Here is a 16,219-nt window from a genome sequence, read left to right as displayed (position 1 = left end):
GGATCTGTGTGTGTAAACACACAGATCCTGGTTCTCTCAGGGGAGAGGAGACAGATTGTGTGTTCATACTAAGTATGAACACTGATCTCTCTCTCCCCCTAATCAGTCCCATCCCCCCACAGTTAGAACACATACTAGGGAACCCAGTTAACCCCTTGATCACCCCCTAGTGTTAATCCCTTCCCTGCCAGTGACATTTATACAGTAATCAGTGCATTTTTATAGCACTGATCGCTGTATAATTGTCACTGGTCCCAAAAACGTGTCAAAAGTGTCCGGTGAGTCCGCCGCAATATCGCAATCCCAATAAAAATCACAGATCATCGCCATTACTAGTAGAAAAAAAAAATAATAAAAATGCCATAAATCTATCCACTATATTGTAGACACTATAACTTGCAAACCAATCAATATATGCTTATTGCGATTTTTTTTACCACAAATATGTAGAAGAATACACAAAAATATGTAGAAGAATACATATCAGCCTAAACTTCCAAGTGCACTGAAAGTGCACTTGGAAGTAAAGTCGCTGTAGATCTGAGGGGGACATGCAAGAAAAATAAAAAACAGCATTTTAGCTTGCACATGATTGGATGATAAAATCAGCAGAGCTTCCACTTATTTCAGATCTACCCCTCAGATTCAGAGCGACTGCACTGCCAAGTGCACTTGCAGTGCAAAGTGGATTTGCCTTTCATAAATAACCCCCCCCCTTGTGTTTTTTTTCAAAATTGTCGCTCTTCTTTTGTTTATAGCGCAAAAAATAAAAAACGCAGAGGTGATCAAATACCACCAAAAGAAAGCTCTATTTGTGGGGGAAAAAGGACATTTTGTTGGGACAACATTGTACGACCGTGCAATTGTCAGTTAATGTGGCGCAGTGCCGTATCGCAAAAAATGGCCTGGTCATTGAGCAACGAAATCTTCCGGGGCTGAAATGGTTAAGAAAGTGAAGTCCTGGAAACGAGCATGAGAGGAGGTGACAAGGGAGGTAGACAGGAGGCCTTGGGAGGAAAGAAGAGAATGATTTGGTTGGTGTTTTGAGAGTAGGTTAGTGATGTAACTGGGGCAGAGTTATGGATGGCTTTGTAAGTTGTTGTTAGTATTTTTAATTGAATGCGTTGGGTGAACGGAAGCCAAGGTACATAGGACAAAAAATATAATAAAGACAACATAGGGATGTGGGAAAAAATAATGGGTCTTGCTCATTCTTCAATGTTGCAACTTCACAGAAAAGAGATCTATCTCTTCTGCTTTTAGCAGGGAAAATCACATGTTCAAAATTGTATCAATGTTTGTAAATTCTCTACTTTTAGGTTAATGAGTTACATTAAAGCTGAACTCTTGCTAGATATAAATGACACACATTATTGCAGTTCTGTGTTCATCATTGCATCATTATATCTATTTTTTAAATACAAGCAGTGTAAGTATGTACATTTTGACATGGTATCGGACTCTTGCAGTCCCTTTATAGCAGGACTGGAGTGTGAGAAGAAGAGCACAAGGAGCCAATAATATTCTTGTAGGAAGCATGCTATGCAGAGAGATCAGCTCATCACTGTGCTGTTTCTCCTTTCACTGGCTAGGGCAGGTCCAGGCTGACCTGGGCTCAGTAGAAGTGGGTTGAACAATGTTGGCCATCTGACTGAGGACATCTAGCGGAAGAAAAATGTGGGAAAAATTCCACAGCAAAAGCTGGTTTTACTAGATTATTTTTTAATCATGTTTCTGTCTGCAGCTGCAGGGAAAGTCACATGGAGGATTGTATGATCAGAACCATGGAGGGAAGGCCATAAGGGAGTGGAGGAGAGAAGCAGGAAAATGAGGGACACAATCTACAGCCGCACCGAATGCAGAAACACAGTCCTCAGTGCAGATGGCAGAGCAGCAGAAGTAGCGGTGGGGGGGGGGTGTCAATTTTCGGCATCCGGGGCACCGTTTTGTTATCAGTTCATGGTCACTGAAGCAACCACAAGCTTTTAGCAAAAGGAGAAATGCAGCTGAGGTAGGGGATACTGACCTGTCCAGCTGGAAATAGTTCTGTTCTGTTGTACAGTATGCCTTCATGGCAGCCACAGTGAAAGGGTTAATCTGCAATTTATTTTACCATGGTATTTTTGGCTGAAGTTCTACTTGAAACCTATATATTTAAAGGTGGGTAAAACAATTGCTGTGCCCTGCTTTACCTTTAAAAAGTGTTTGTTTTTTTTATTTAGATAGATTTGACATTGGAAGCTTGTGTATCAAAATGTAAAGTAAAATGGGGGGGAAGTAGCAAGACCGGAGAACAGTATGGTAAAATGTAGCAAAAATAGGAAAACTGTCTTACACTGCAGAAAATGCTGTCTCCAGTTTCTCTGCATTAAGTCTAATAGATTTTCTATCACTTCCTTCACTGCTGTATCTGTAGAAGAGGAAGTGGTGGTGAAAATTTCCCAGTGGGAGACAGGTGACAAAAAATGATAGAATTTTGACCTTTTCCTATCCTTAATGAATAACTTCAAATTATATCAGTCAGGTTATCATAGCTGTTTTCCTTATAGCAAAGAAAACCTAAATGTCAAATTCTCACTGGGTACCATAGACCAGAAGTTTTTGTTTTCCTTGTCTTTCTATTAGTTGTGTCTTTTAACCTCTAATTGTGCTATGCATGAAGTCCCTTACAGCTTTGGAGGTTCCATACCATGACAATTGTACCGATAAAACCTGTTCTTTCTGCATAAAATAGTTGAATAAGCTTATGGCACTATATAATTGTTCCCCCTAATGATAGCTTCAGGATTTTCTTCTGCAGAATCATGTCAAACACCGCCTCCTGATCATTATTGTAATCTACTTACATCTACTGAGCATTGTTATGATTTCTTGGGATGGGATTTATTGTTGTTTAAGAGATTTAGGTCTGAAGCTAACTAATTATTTATTAATTTATGTGATTGTGAAAGTGATATTTAAAATCTCAGGAGCTAAAATGCAGTTCTTTCATCAGCATTGCCAAAGTAACTCTATGAAATTAGAGTTGCTCTCCAGCAGATGGCACTAATTACACAACCATTTGGATGCATGTTACATTAATAAATTGAATGTGCAAGCCTTCATGGCTGTGATGCATTTCAATAGCTATAATCAATATACAAAATTATGAATAATATCCAGAATCAGCTATCTTTCTCTATAACAACTAATGTAATTTTATGAGGAAAATGTTAAAATCATTTTCAGCATTTTTGCTGTGTATGGTATGCTTTGATTCAAGATACCATAAAATATTTTTGTCTATTTTTTCTTCTCATTTTACAGTAGCTGTGTTGTACAACTATTGATACAAATGTAGTTTTCAGCCTAGTGTTTTCAACATTTTAATGGTATCTGATAACTGGACAAAAAAATTTCTTTCCACCCACAGCAATTTTCCAAAGAACTTCGTCAGTGGCAGATAAATGTTGATGTGGCAAATGATTTGGCCTTCAAGCTTCTGCGGGACTATTCTGCTGATGACACCAGAAAAGTGGAACTAATGAAAGACAACATTAATATTACATGGACAAAAATTAATAAAAGGTATTGTGTTTTCTCAGACATTTACTTTTTAATGGTGGTCAATGAAAATTTGAAGTGATTCTAAAAGGATGAAATGCATGGTGACATATTTCAGAGTGACAAAAACATACAGAACTAGAAAACTAAAGGCATAGAAAAGACATACCGGTATACTATCCATTCCTTAATATTTACCATTAATTATATTCTAGTTAATTGCTAATTAAAGTATCATGTTTTCTGTGCAAACATTGTGATCCTCTAACTGAAGGTTAGATTAAATTACAGGAAGCTTATCTCCCCCTTCAGCTGTGAATTTCCCATAGGCTAAAAGAGAAATTACTTGAATTTTCATGCAGTATTGCCTCTGGTGAGCATACGTCATGTGATGTTCTTCCAAAGATTAGACATCTTCATACACAGTGAGCTAGTAGATAGGTGCCTATTTTTCAGAGAATTATATTAATTATTTTTTTAATGTTCCAGCTTCTATTACCAGCAGAGGTTTAATCTGACAATTTCTTGTCTTGACTGAAGCTAATTCCGTGGGCTGGTGGGTGGATATGAGTGAATGACTGTATTTGCTATCCTCTGGAGTTGACTTACTAAAGACAAATAGGCTCTTTACTTTGCAAGGAAGTTACATACTGCATTTGACATTTCCCCCACAGCGTAGTGAATGTGATGAAATGTCCCTTTAAAAAGAATACCCAATTATGCTCAAGGAATATTAAAAAACTTTTTTTGCTTGCGCATGATTGGATGATGGGAGTCAGCACAGCTTTACTCATTCACTAAGCTCTGGGGAGACTTCCCTTGCAAAGCAAACAGTCATTTTGACTTTAGTAAATCCACCCCATTGCATCCATTATATGATTACATATATACTCACCTGCCACCTTATTAGGTAGACATGTCTAATGCCAGGTTGGACCCCCTTTTGCCTTCAAAACTGCCTTAATTATTCATGGCCTAGATTCATCAAGGTGTTGGAAACATTCCTCAGAGATTTGGGACGATGTTGACATGATAGCATCACACAGTTGTTGCAGGTTTGCTGTCTGCACATCCTTGATGTTATTCTCTCATTCCTCCACATCCCAAGGTTGCTCTACTGGATTGTGATCTGGTGACTGTGGAGGCCATTGGAGTACAGTGACCTCATTGTCATGTACAAGAGACCAGTGGTGAGATAATTTGAGGTTTCTGACATGGTGCATTTTTCTGCTGGATGTAGCCATCAGAAGATGGGTTCACTGTAATCATAAAGGGATGGACATGGTCAGCAACAATACTCAGGTAGGCCGTGGCATTTAAACGGTGCTCAATTGGTACTAAGGGGCCCAAAGTGTGCCAAAGAAAATATCCCCCACATCATTACACCAACACCACCAGCCTGAACCATTGATACAAGGCAGGATGGATCCATGCTTTTGTGTTGTTTACGCCAAATTTTGACCCTGCCATTTGAATGTTGCAGCTGAAATCAAGACTCATCAGACCAGGCAACGTTTTTCCAATCTTCTATTGTCCAATTTTGGTGAGCCTGTGCGAATTGTAGCCTCAGTTTCCTGTTCTTAGCTGACAGAAGTGGCACCCAGTGTGGACTTCTGCTGCTATAGCCCATCTGCTTCAAGGTTCAATGTGTTGTGTGTTCAGAGATGGTATTTTGCATACCTTGGCTGTAACAAATGGTTATTTGAGTTACTGTTGCCTTTTTATCATCTCAAACCAGTCTGCCCATTCTCCTCTGACCTCTGACATCAACAAGGAATTTCCCACCACACAACTGCAGCTCACTGGATATTTTCACTTTTTTGGATCATTCTTTGTAAATCCTAGAGATGGTTGTGAGTGAAAAAAATCCCAGTAGATCAGCAGTTTTTGAAATACTCAGACCAACCCGACAGGCAACAACAACCATGCCACGTTCAAAGTCACCTAAATCCCCTTTCTTCCCCATTCTAATGCTCGGTTTGAACTTCACCACGCCTAGATGTCGAAATGCATTGAGTTGCTGCCATTTGATTGGCTGATTTGTGTTACCAAGCAATTCAGCAGGTGTACCTAATAAAGTGGCCGGTGAGTGTATGTGCCATATTTGTCAACATATACTATGTGCATGGCTATATATAAAGAAACGTGATTTTGCGCTAACCATACAAATAAAAAAAATGTGCTGCTGCTCGTGTTAGTCCGTAAATACAAAAGACCCAAAAAATAAATAGTAAAAAGTGTAACCAGCGCGCATCATATCTTAGTGTGTATTAAATATAAGTGTTCCTGATAGTTATGACTACTATTGGTATACCACACTCAAAGCCATTTTAATACGGCCAAAACTCATGAAAAACGTTATTACTATAGATATATATTTTAAAAAATCGTGAAATTAACTTATTTTCCTATATTAGGAACATTTAAATCCTATAATCACAGCACGTGTTCAACAGTGAAACAAAACATGTGTTATTAATTACAATGTTACTTATGAAAATCAATCCGCAATAATGTAGTGAGCACCCTGAAACATATGTTGCTAGTAACAATGTTACTTGTGACTATCAATTCGCAGCAATGTGGTGAACACCATACATATCCAAATTAGTGCTAAAAATGTTTATCAGTGGGACACTTATTCCCCTTGAACATCTTAGATGTAGAAACAATGATCAGTCCTTGATGGAAATATGCTAGGTTGATGTTAGCACCAATCTTCTTTATAGAAAGAGACACACCGATATTCCTCCTTTTCACAAATATGGTAAAAAAAGGCCGCTTACCGGATCAGATGGATCTCAGGTTAGTGAGATCAGATGAGCATGTTGCATTAGCCTGCCGGCCTTAGATTATCACCTGGGCGTTTTCCTGGGAGATTTCCTCAGCCACTATGCTCCAATTCACAGGCAGATCTGGGCGTTTTCCTGGGAGATTTCCTCAGCCACTATGCTCCAATTCACAGGCAGATCTGGGCGTTTTCCTCAGCCACTGCACTCCCATACACAGGCAGATCTATCCTCACTGATACAATGTATCTGGTTTCAAAATATTAGTTCATCCATACAGAAGACACACCTCAGTGGGAATAAAACGAAAAGGGCTCCATAGTGCAAATGTGTTTTATAGATTTATTCAAAATCTCTTTCACATTCACTTTAAAACAATTCTTTCCACTGCAAATGTTCACAGCAACACTCCACTGCACATCAGGAACTACAAATCAAAAAAACTCCCAAGTATACACCAAACGGAACTCAGATAAAAAATGGGAACCAGATAAAAATGAGCTAAAAATCAGCATACATGCAGAGCGGGAGCAAACCGGCTGACTGCATGGAGAAAGACCAGACAAACGTGATGGCGTCACAGCCTCTAGCTCCACCCAACGCATTTCCCCTAAACAGGCTTCCACTGGGAACAATTTTTTTTAAATATATATCTATAGTAAGAATGTTTTTCATGAGTTTTGGCCGTATTGAAATGGCTTTAAGTGTGGTATACCAATAGTAGTCATAACTATCGGGATCACTTATATTTAATACACACTAAGATATGATGCGCGCTGGTTACACTATTTACTATGCGCATGGCTAAACTTGCTAAGAACAGATCGCTTATGCCAGCTCAGTGTTATACTTGCAATGCCAACAGATATGGCCATAGATATCATAGCATGCATTACAGCATGCAAACTCCATTGGATAATATTAAGATATATTTAGAAGACACATATTCAAAATTTTACCAGCTGTACATGGTAAGCAATGAATACAAGCAATATCTGGTAGAGATGGACAATGAACTCAAAATCTTGTGACATAAAGCTGAATAACATTTTTGTCGAGGGCCGTGTTTGCCTGCACAGGGATGCTCAGGTGTTCCAAACACTCCTGTGCAGACAGCTCCATATAAGTAAATTGGGACACAGCAGATCCCAATTTGTGGGTGCATGCAGGTGCAGACTTTTAATACATTAAGACCCCTTTCACACTGAGGCGCTTTACAGGCATTACAGCGCTAAAAATAGCGCATGCATAGCGCCTGTAAAGAGCCTCTCCTGTCTCTCTAGTGTGAAAGCCCTCAGGCTTTCACACTGGAGCGGTGCGCTGACAGGATGCTAAAAAAAGTCTTGCAAGCAGCATCTTAGGAGCGGTGAAGGAACGGTGTATACACCGTTCCTTCACTGCTCCTGCCCATTGAACTGAATGGGCACCGCTGCTGAACCGCCGGCAAACAGCAGCTGTAGCATCGATTTTGAGGGTCGTTTTAACCCTTTTCCGGCCGCTAGCAGGAGTTAAAAGTGCCCCGCTAGCGGCTGAAAACCCCCGCCAAAATGGCAATAAAGCCCTGCTAAAAATAGCAGCGCTTTACCGCCGACGTCCCAGTGTGAAAGGGGCCTTTATGTATTTTAAATGCAAGCTGTGAAAGTACCTGAATTTAACTTGGCATCAGCCTCACTGTAGTTTACTTAATTGAGTATACAGCCAAGTTTAAAAAAGGGGGAGGGAGAATCAGCACATGAAATCAAAAAGGTGTTTTTAAGGGAGGAGGAGGAGGAGACAGCACAGTGACAGAAAGATGAGCTCATCAGTAAGATACTTCTCCTTTTATCATACAGTCATGGGATGGAGGTGTAAGTGAATAAATCCATCACAGAAGAAGATTAGTTCCCTTCTGATAGGGATGTGATGTGGGGCAGAGCTGTGTAAATCCCAGGACTGACTGGACAAACATACAAATCCTTTGGCAGATAAAACATCTCTAATATATGTACAGTATTTAATCTATGTATTTATCCTTTTGTCTGGAGTTCAGCTTTAAGTATAGTTAAGTAGTACATTTATTTAACTTAAAAACCTGTTGGCATAGGTTTAATGCTGGGTATTAATTCTCAAGGTGTTATGTTTCAGTGCTGATAGAAGAGTAAATGTTAGGGGTTGATTTTAGAGGACAGCTTAAAGTGACAATGTCACTGAAAAAAATGTAAAAAAAAATCCCATAAGGGCAATAATAATACTATTCCCGTTATCAGCAAATCCAAACCTCACTATTTTGAAAAGCTACACCCTCTACAAGAATCTTCAGCATATGATAATTCTGAGTGTGTTGGGTGCCTTCATTGCCCTGATGTGGTTCCACTTACTGGCCACTATGTTCCTGCACATTCTGCATGTGAGTACCGACACAGCCACTCATCCTAATTTGACAGGTATGCAGGGGCAGGTGAGCAATCAGGACCACTCACCCACCCCTGCATGGCTCTGAGGAAGAGGCTGGTCCTTGAAATGCGTTAGCCTACTGGATCTTTACTTTCTCTTACCACATGGCAGTGTAGATTGGATGACATTGTACCATGTGATGAGCTTGATACATTTGGTACCTTGTGAGTATAATACTTACCATTTTTATTAATAAAGCAATGGTTTTGAGCTAATGCACTAGGTCTGTGCGCCTCTTTCTTTTTGTGGCCCCCACCCCTGCATGGCTGTCAAATTCGGAGGAACAGTTTTATCAATAGTGCCGCTGAATCCCCATAGAGTTACATAGGCTGCCTGCATGCAGCTCCTGTTGCTCCAGCAACAATTCAAGCTGTATGGGCCATCATGCCCTGATAAATGAGGCCTTAACTTTCTCTGTGAAAACTGGATCATTGGCAGAGCTATTTCTTTGGTGATAAATTGTATTAGGGAAAAGGGGTAAAACAGAAAGCTGCTTTGTCTCTTGCCCCAGTGATAAAACCCCTTAATTACATTGGTAACAACAGATCTCCCAAGGTATAAATCAATCTGTCTATGTTTTCACATACAGTACAAGCTTTACTTTTACTTTTATGTACATATTGTAAGGAAATGAGAATAATATATTAGAAGAGATTTTAGAAGCTTGAAACAGTGATGAGTACATTTGAGATTCTCTCTGAAGATGATATCAATGTGGGAGATGTAGTTGGTACTCTCTTTAATTACACTGGTGGTGACAGATCTCCCCTTGCATAAAGCTATCAGTGTATGTTTCACATACAGATTGTAGGGGATGGGTGTGATTTTAGAAACCTGAAAAAGTGACAAGAGAGTCTTTTAGGTTCTCTGTAAAGATGATATCAATTTGGAAAATGTAGCTTGTACTTTCTTTCTTAGTGATGAGTTTTATTTTTGAGTAAGGAGATATTACAGATCAGAAAACTGCTCTTGGTTTATTGTGGAGTATATCAGTTAAGGCAGCATTTTGATGATCTCCAATTGCAAGGCCTATTGCCATTGTCACTCCTGTTATGTTCACTGCTTTTAAACATAACTAATAGTGTAGACTATCCCTCCAGCACCAATAAGTTTTAGTATGCCATTTCTGAAAATGTAAGTGATTTGCAGGTAGAATTTGAGTTAGAAAACTGGCTAATGGTAAAATGGGATATACTGTATATCTCGTTATGATGAACAAGACCTTATCAGTGATGGCTGAAGTAGGATCTAAATGTTAAGGCCTTGTTCAAATGAGTATACTTAAGCATGCGGCTTAAGAGTGCCATGTTTTCCCACATGGGGATGCACAAGTGTTCCATGCACCGCTGTGCAGGCAGTTCCATTCATGTCAATTGGTACTCAGCAGCTCTCAATTTTTGGGTGGGGGTACATGTGATGGCAGGTCCCTGAATGCAAATAAGTGTGCATTTGGGAACTCACACCCACAGGAACGTCATATTGGGAGCAGCTTCTGTGTCCCTGTAGCTGCCATGTCCCAATTGACATGATTAGGACTGCCTTCACAGAGTTGCACAGAAAACCTGTGCATCCCTATGTGGGCAAATGTGGCTTTATTACAGTGGGAAGGGAACCTAGCACCCACAACTAATATAAATGGATCCTTAAGTGGAAGCAGTAGGGTAAAACTGGAGCAACCAAAGGAAACCCACATGAGAAATCCATACTCTTTCGAAATTATTTTTATTGTTTAAAAATTGGGATAACTATGCCAGTTCTGTGGACCTAGGGCCATTTCAAGTTGTTTTGCTCAGTTCACCACCACTGGTGCTCTGGGAACACCACATACTTGTATAATAACATGCCCCATTTGTAGGACCAATTCCAGCGCCAAGCCAATTTGCTTCTCCTCGCTCACACCTATTATTATATATACATCCTAGCATTTTCCAATGGCTATTGTATGTGTCAGGGAAAAACTGTTGTGATTCATTGCTTCTCTTTGTTCTATATTTAAGTATTTGTCTCTAGGACCAATATTATATCATTCCCAACTAAAAAAACAAACATGTTTCAAAGGTGTGTATCTTTAATAACTGTATGAAAACATTTTCTTAGTTTGGATATAGTACAAGAATTAGACCCTTTGTTAAGTTCTTACTGCTCACCTCTCTATTTGTCCTGGTGACAATTTTTACTGATACAGAAATTGAGGAGAAATTCAAGCTTTTCAGTTGTCACTAGACACGGGCCGAACACCTCCCCCCATTCGGTTTGCAGCACAACTCCCGAACAGGGGAAAAGTTCTTACCCGAAAGGCGAACCCCAAAAGTGCCCATTTTGTAGGCTTTTATGCAAGTAATTGGCCATGAAAAGGCTATGGGGGTCTGGGTACTGCCCTGGGGGACATGTATCAATATATATATATATATATATATATATATGTATTTTTTAAACAATCATTTTTTCAGGAGCAGTCATTTTAATTATGCTTAAAGTGCAACAATAAAAATGAAAAACTCTTTTTAATATAGTGCATGGGGCGTCCACTTAACCACTTTACCACCAGGCCATAGCTGAATGACGGCTACAGCGTGGCTCGATAACGCTGGAGGGCGTACATTGACGTCCTCCCAGAATCACGCTCCTGCGCGCCCCCTGGGGTGCGCACATGGGAGTATCCGTGACCGCTGGGTCCTCTGGATCACATCACAGTAAATGGCCACTGAGAGCGGCCATTTACCACGTGATCGCTCCGTCAAATGATCACTTATAAACAAATTGGCATCATGTCCGGTTCCTCTTTCCCCTCTCTGCACCGATCGGTACAGTGCGAGGGGAGAGATCGGTGGTAGCAGCGTTGTGGGCTGGATCTGTAGTGCCCAAAGTGCTGATCTGTGCCCATTGCAGCCACCCATTCATCCATGCTCAGCCATCTCTCTGTCATACTCATCCATCCATACTCAGCAATACTCATCCATCCATCCATGCTCAGCCATCCCTCTGTCATGCTCATCCATCCATCCATGCTCAGCCATCCACACTCAGAAATAATCATACATCCTCAGCCATCCCTCTGTCATACTCCTCCATCCATCTATGCTCAGCCATCCACACTCAGCATTAATCATCCATCCATCCATGCTCAGCCTTCCTGCTGTCATACTCATCCATCCATCCATGCTCAGTCATCCACACTCAGCAATACTCATCTATCCATGCTCAGCCATCTATACTCAGCAATACTCATCCATCCATCTATGCTCAGCCATCCATACTCAGTATACTCATCCATCCATGTCCAGCCATCCCATCCACCCCCAGCCGTACTCAGCCGTACTCAGCCATCCCATCCATACTCAGCCATACTCAGCCATCTACATTTATGGCTCAACCATGCTCAGCCACCCCCATCCACAGCTCATCCATCCCCATTCATGCTCATCCATGCCACATCTGTTCTCATCCATGCCACTACAGTGCCTCACAAAAGTGTAATTGGTAGTCAAATTAGATTTGAGAAATGTATGCCCCTAGAACACCTGATGCTGCTCCCTGCATGTTGGGCCTCTGTATGTGGCCAGGCTGTAGAAAAGTCTCCCACATGTGGTATCACCATACTCGGGAGGATTAGGAGAATCTATTTTGGGGTGTAATTTTTGGTATGTGCATGCTATGTGTAAGAAATATTGTATAAATTGACAACTTTGTGTAAAAAAAAACGCATTTTCATTTTTTTTCCACATTTTCCAAAAATTTGTAGAAAAAAATGACATGTTCAAAAGACTCATTATGTCTCATAGATTTCTTTTCAAAATGGGGTCATTTTTGGTGCTTTTCCATTGTCCTGGTAATCCAGTGCCTTCAAAATTGCAAAAGGTAGTCAGGAAAGTAGATGTGTAATTTCTAATTCCAAATATTTATTGATTTTACAAATTAAATACAATGTACAATTAAACATTGTACGTTGTGCAACGACGTCGGTGTAAATAGTTCAAGGTATAAACTTATATCCACTAACAGGATTCAGATGTAACAAGTAGTAAACGTATACCTATGAAAGTTCCTAGAAATACGATCAGTCCACTTCACTAGTGTGGCACCCCATGTGGGAACTTTAGTGCCACAGGAGTGGAGAGGACCTCTTTGCAATATACAATACGTTAACTGAGGTTATCTAGTAGTAACTAGCTAGAACATGTAACATATAACTATTAGGAAAGTAACTGGTATTGCTCGGTCAAGAAAGAGAGGTATGCATTTCAGTACTTTTATGTGAGATGTGTTAGTCCAGTCCGTCCATGGTTGCCAGTTTGTGTGCGTTTTTGCTGTTTGGCCATTGTATGCGGCTGATGTGATCTCATAGCTGAAGTATAGGGCTACCAAGTCGATGACTTGGGCTAGTGTCAGAGGTTTGTCGGACTTCCATTGTCTGGTTATATTGAGTTTGGCTGCTAGGAGAATATGGGTTATTACGAGTCTGAATGGATGAGGAATGTCGTCAATAGTTAGGTTTAGGATTGCAAGTGCCGGTAAGGGGGGGATCATGATTTGATTTATGTTCGAAATTAGCTGAAAGATGTTTTCCCAGTATTTCTGTAGGTTGGAACATGTCCAGAAAATATGTAGTAAGTCACCTGGGGAAGATTTACATCTCCAGCAAGTGTTGGGGATTCGGGGATCAAAGGATACTATTCTGGCTGGAGTCATGTACCAGCGTAGTGATATTTTCTGTGTGAGTTCCCATAGTGCCGCGCATTTGGTGGCTTTGTTAACGGTCTTGAGGGCTTGTTGCCATTGAGTGTCTGTATAGGTACAGGCAAGATCTATGTCTCATAAAAAGAAAACAAAATAAGTGTAGCGCTACAAAGGTTTTAAAATGTCCAATATCAAGATAAAAAAAAAAACAAAAAACGGATGAACCAACAGTTCTAGGCGTAGAATGTGGGAGGAAAATCATCCATATATATATTGGGTGTAGATTGTGGAAAGAAATCATCCATATATATATTGATCCCAATGGTAGGAAGTCCTCAGGGGCTATATAGCTTCAGACAAAGGGCACATCAATAGGTATATGGCATCTGGAGTGAAGACAGACACACCACCACCGACAATGAAGAGGCTTACCAGATCAAATTGACCCAAAGGGGCATACGCCGAGTTGGGTCAAACAAAGTTTGGGTGGTCAGTGGCTGTAGATGGTCCAGAGGGGTGATGTTCTCGAGATGAACCATAGGCTGATGTGTCCCTCAGAACGATATTAGGAACCAAGTAGTGGTAGCAGATAGAAAAAAAGGAGGAAAGGCCACATAGACATTGTCTAAGAGGACGAAACGCATCGGGTAGGACCCCACTGCCGTAATTTTCTTACAGCGCTGTTTTTAAAAGGATTTACATGTGAGTGTATTTCTTAATTTTTAATAAATTCCACATTTGTTTATGGATTTACACTATGTGGCCTTTCCTCCTTTTTTCCTCCTTTTTTTTCTATCTGCTATCACCACTACTTGGTTCCTAATATCGTTCTGAGGGACACATCAGCCTATGGTTCATCTCGAGAACCAGCAGGGGAGTTGGGCTAGGATGGCTGGCAAGTAATAATCCACGAAGTCTATGGATCCTGTGCCTCCCACTAGTTTGTGTTTGATCAGTTTTAAATGGGCACATCTAGGTCATTTACCATTCCAAAGGAATTTGTTAAACATCGTTTAGAGGGATCTGAAGAATATGGCGGGTAATGGGATGGGTAAAGTTCTGAAATAATAGAGTATTTGGGGGAAGCAGATTTTGAAGGCCGCAAGTCTACATGTCCGGGAAAGTTCGTGTTTTGCTATTTGTTGTGAGGTCGATTGAATGTTCTGAAGGAGTGGCAGGAAATTACATGAGTAGAGGTTCTTGGTTTTTCTCGGTAGTTGGATGCCTAGGTAGGATATGTCAGTAGCTGCCCATGCATGGGTATTGTAGCTGTAGGAGGTTCTTCATGGTAGTGTCTATATTAATGTCTAATATGAAGGATTTGGTCATGTTAACCTTATAATACAAGACCGAGCTAAACCAGTTGAGCGATTTTTGTACTTCTACCAGGGAGAAAGTCGGGTTGGTAAGGATGAGAATGACATCATCAGCAAATAGGCTGATTTTGTGGTGTGAAGTGCCAATTTGAAGGCCTGAGATGTTGGGATGGGAGCGGATATGTTCTGCTAGGGGTTCCATAAGTATGTTAAATATGAGGGGGCAGCCCCGCCGCGTGTCGTTGGTAATGGGGAAAGGACGGGAGAGCATGCCCTCTGTGTACACTTGGGCCTCGGGGTTGGAATACAATGCCATAATGGCGCTTAGAATGTTGCCTTGGAACCCAAATTTTTGGAGGACCGCTTTGAGGTAGGACCAGTGGACCCTTTCGAACGCCTTCTCTGCATCCAGAGATAGGAGCAGAGAAGGCGTTCCAGTGGATTCTGCATGATAGATGAGGTTAATCATCCTTCTGGTGGCATCTGAGGATTGCCTGCCTTTTGTGAACCCCGTCTGGTCTTGGTGAATAAGAGTGGGCATAATTTGAATTAGTCTTGTTGCTATTGTTTTAGCGTATATTTTGAGGTCGAGGTTGAGCAAAGAGATTGGGTGAAAATTTGGGGGGAAATTCGACTTTTTCCCTGGCTTCGGTATCATTATAACCAATGCTTTTAAGTATTCTTTCGAAAAGACAGAAGAGGAGGCAGCGTGATTGAAAAGCTCAGTGAAATGCGGGATTATCTGTGAGGAGAATTGTTTATAGTCTTCCCCTGTCATTCCGTCGGGGCCTGGTGCTTTACCACTAGGTAGTGAGTCAATAGTTACCTTAACCTCTTGGTCAGTGAAAGGGGCTTTAAGGGCGGTTAGTTGTTCCCCAGTCAGTTTGGGTAGGACTAGATTGCGAAGAAAATGGTCAATGTCATCTTGTGTGGGTTGTGGGGTATGGGGGTCTTGTTTCAGGTTGTAGAGGTCTCCATAATAGGCACTGAAGGCATAGGCTATGGGTTACTTAGTGGGGTTGTCGTGTGGGGTTGAATTAGTTGAGTTATTTTAGTTTTGGCACATCTACCTTTAAGGCGATGTGCAAGTTTCTTCCCCACTTTGTTAGAGGTGGAGTATGCAGACGCTTTAAATTTCCTTTGAAGGAATTCATAGGAGTGGAGGAGTAGGGTTTTAAGTTCTTTTCTTAGGGGTAGTAGTTGGTGTGTCTGCAGGTCTTGAGGGTTAGTTTTGTGTCTCGTTTCTAGGGCCGCTATCTGAGCTGTTAATTCATCTACGCGCTGCGTCCTCTTTCGTTTATGGTAAGAACTCAGTTTAATTAACATTCCCCTCATGTACGCCTTATGCGTGCTCCACACCACGGCAGGGTAGGACACCGAGCCTTTGTTCAATGAGAAAAAATCAGTAATGTGTTCTGATATTTCTGAGGCGTACTTGTCATGTTTGATAATGAAGTTGTT

At 40.9% G+C, this 16,219-nt stretch overlaps 1 protein-coding gene across 2 annotated transcripts in view; it reads left to right on the top strand.

Annotated features, from left to right (window-relative positions):
• Positions 1-16,219, top strand: part of DMD (dystrophin) — a 3,507,873-nt gene that overhangs the window by 2,427,139 nt on the left and 1,064,515 nt on the right. For both annotated transcript variants that reach the window (XM_073614841.1, XM_073614839.1), the window contains one exon: positions 3,413-3,567. In XM_073614841.1, the coding sequence (XP_073470942.1) occupies positions 3,413-3,567 (155 nt within the window). The remainder of the gene's footprint in view (positions 1-3,412; positions 3,568-16,219) is intronic.

This window comes from Aquarana catesbeiana, linkage group LG02, assembly GCF_042186555.1.
Source record: "Aquarana catesbeiana isolate 2022-GZ linkage group LG02, ASM4218655v1, whole genome shotgun sequence".
Classification (NCBI taxonomy): domain Eukaryota; kingdom Metazoa; phylum Chordata; class Amphibia; order Anura; family Ranidae; genus Aquarana; species Aquarana catesbeiana.
Note: the sequence above shows the minus strand (reverse complement) of the source record. Positions and strands in the feature narration are given on the sequence as shown.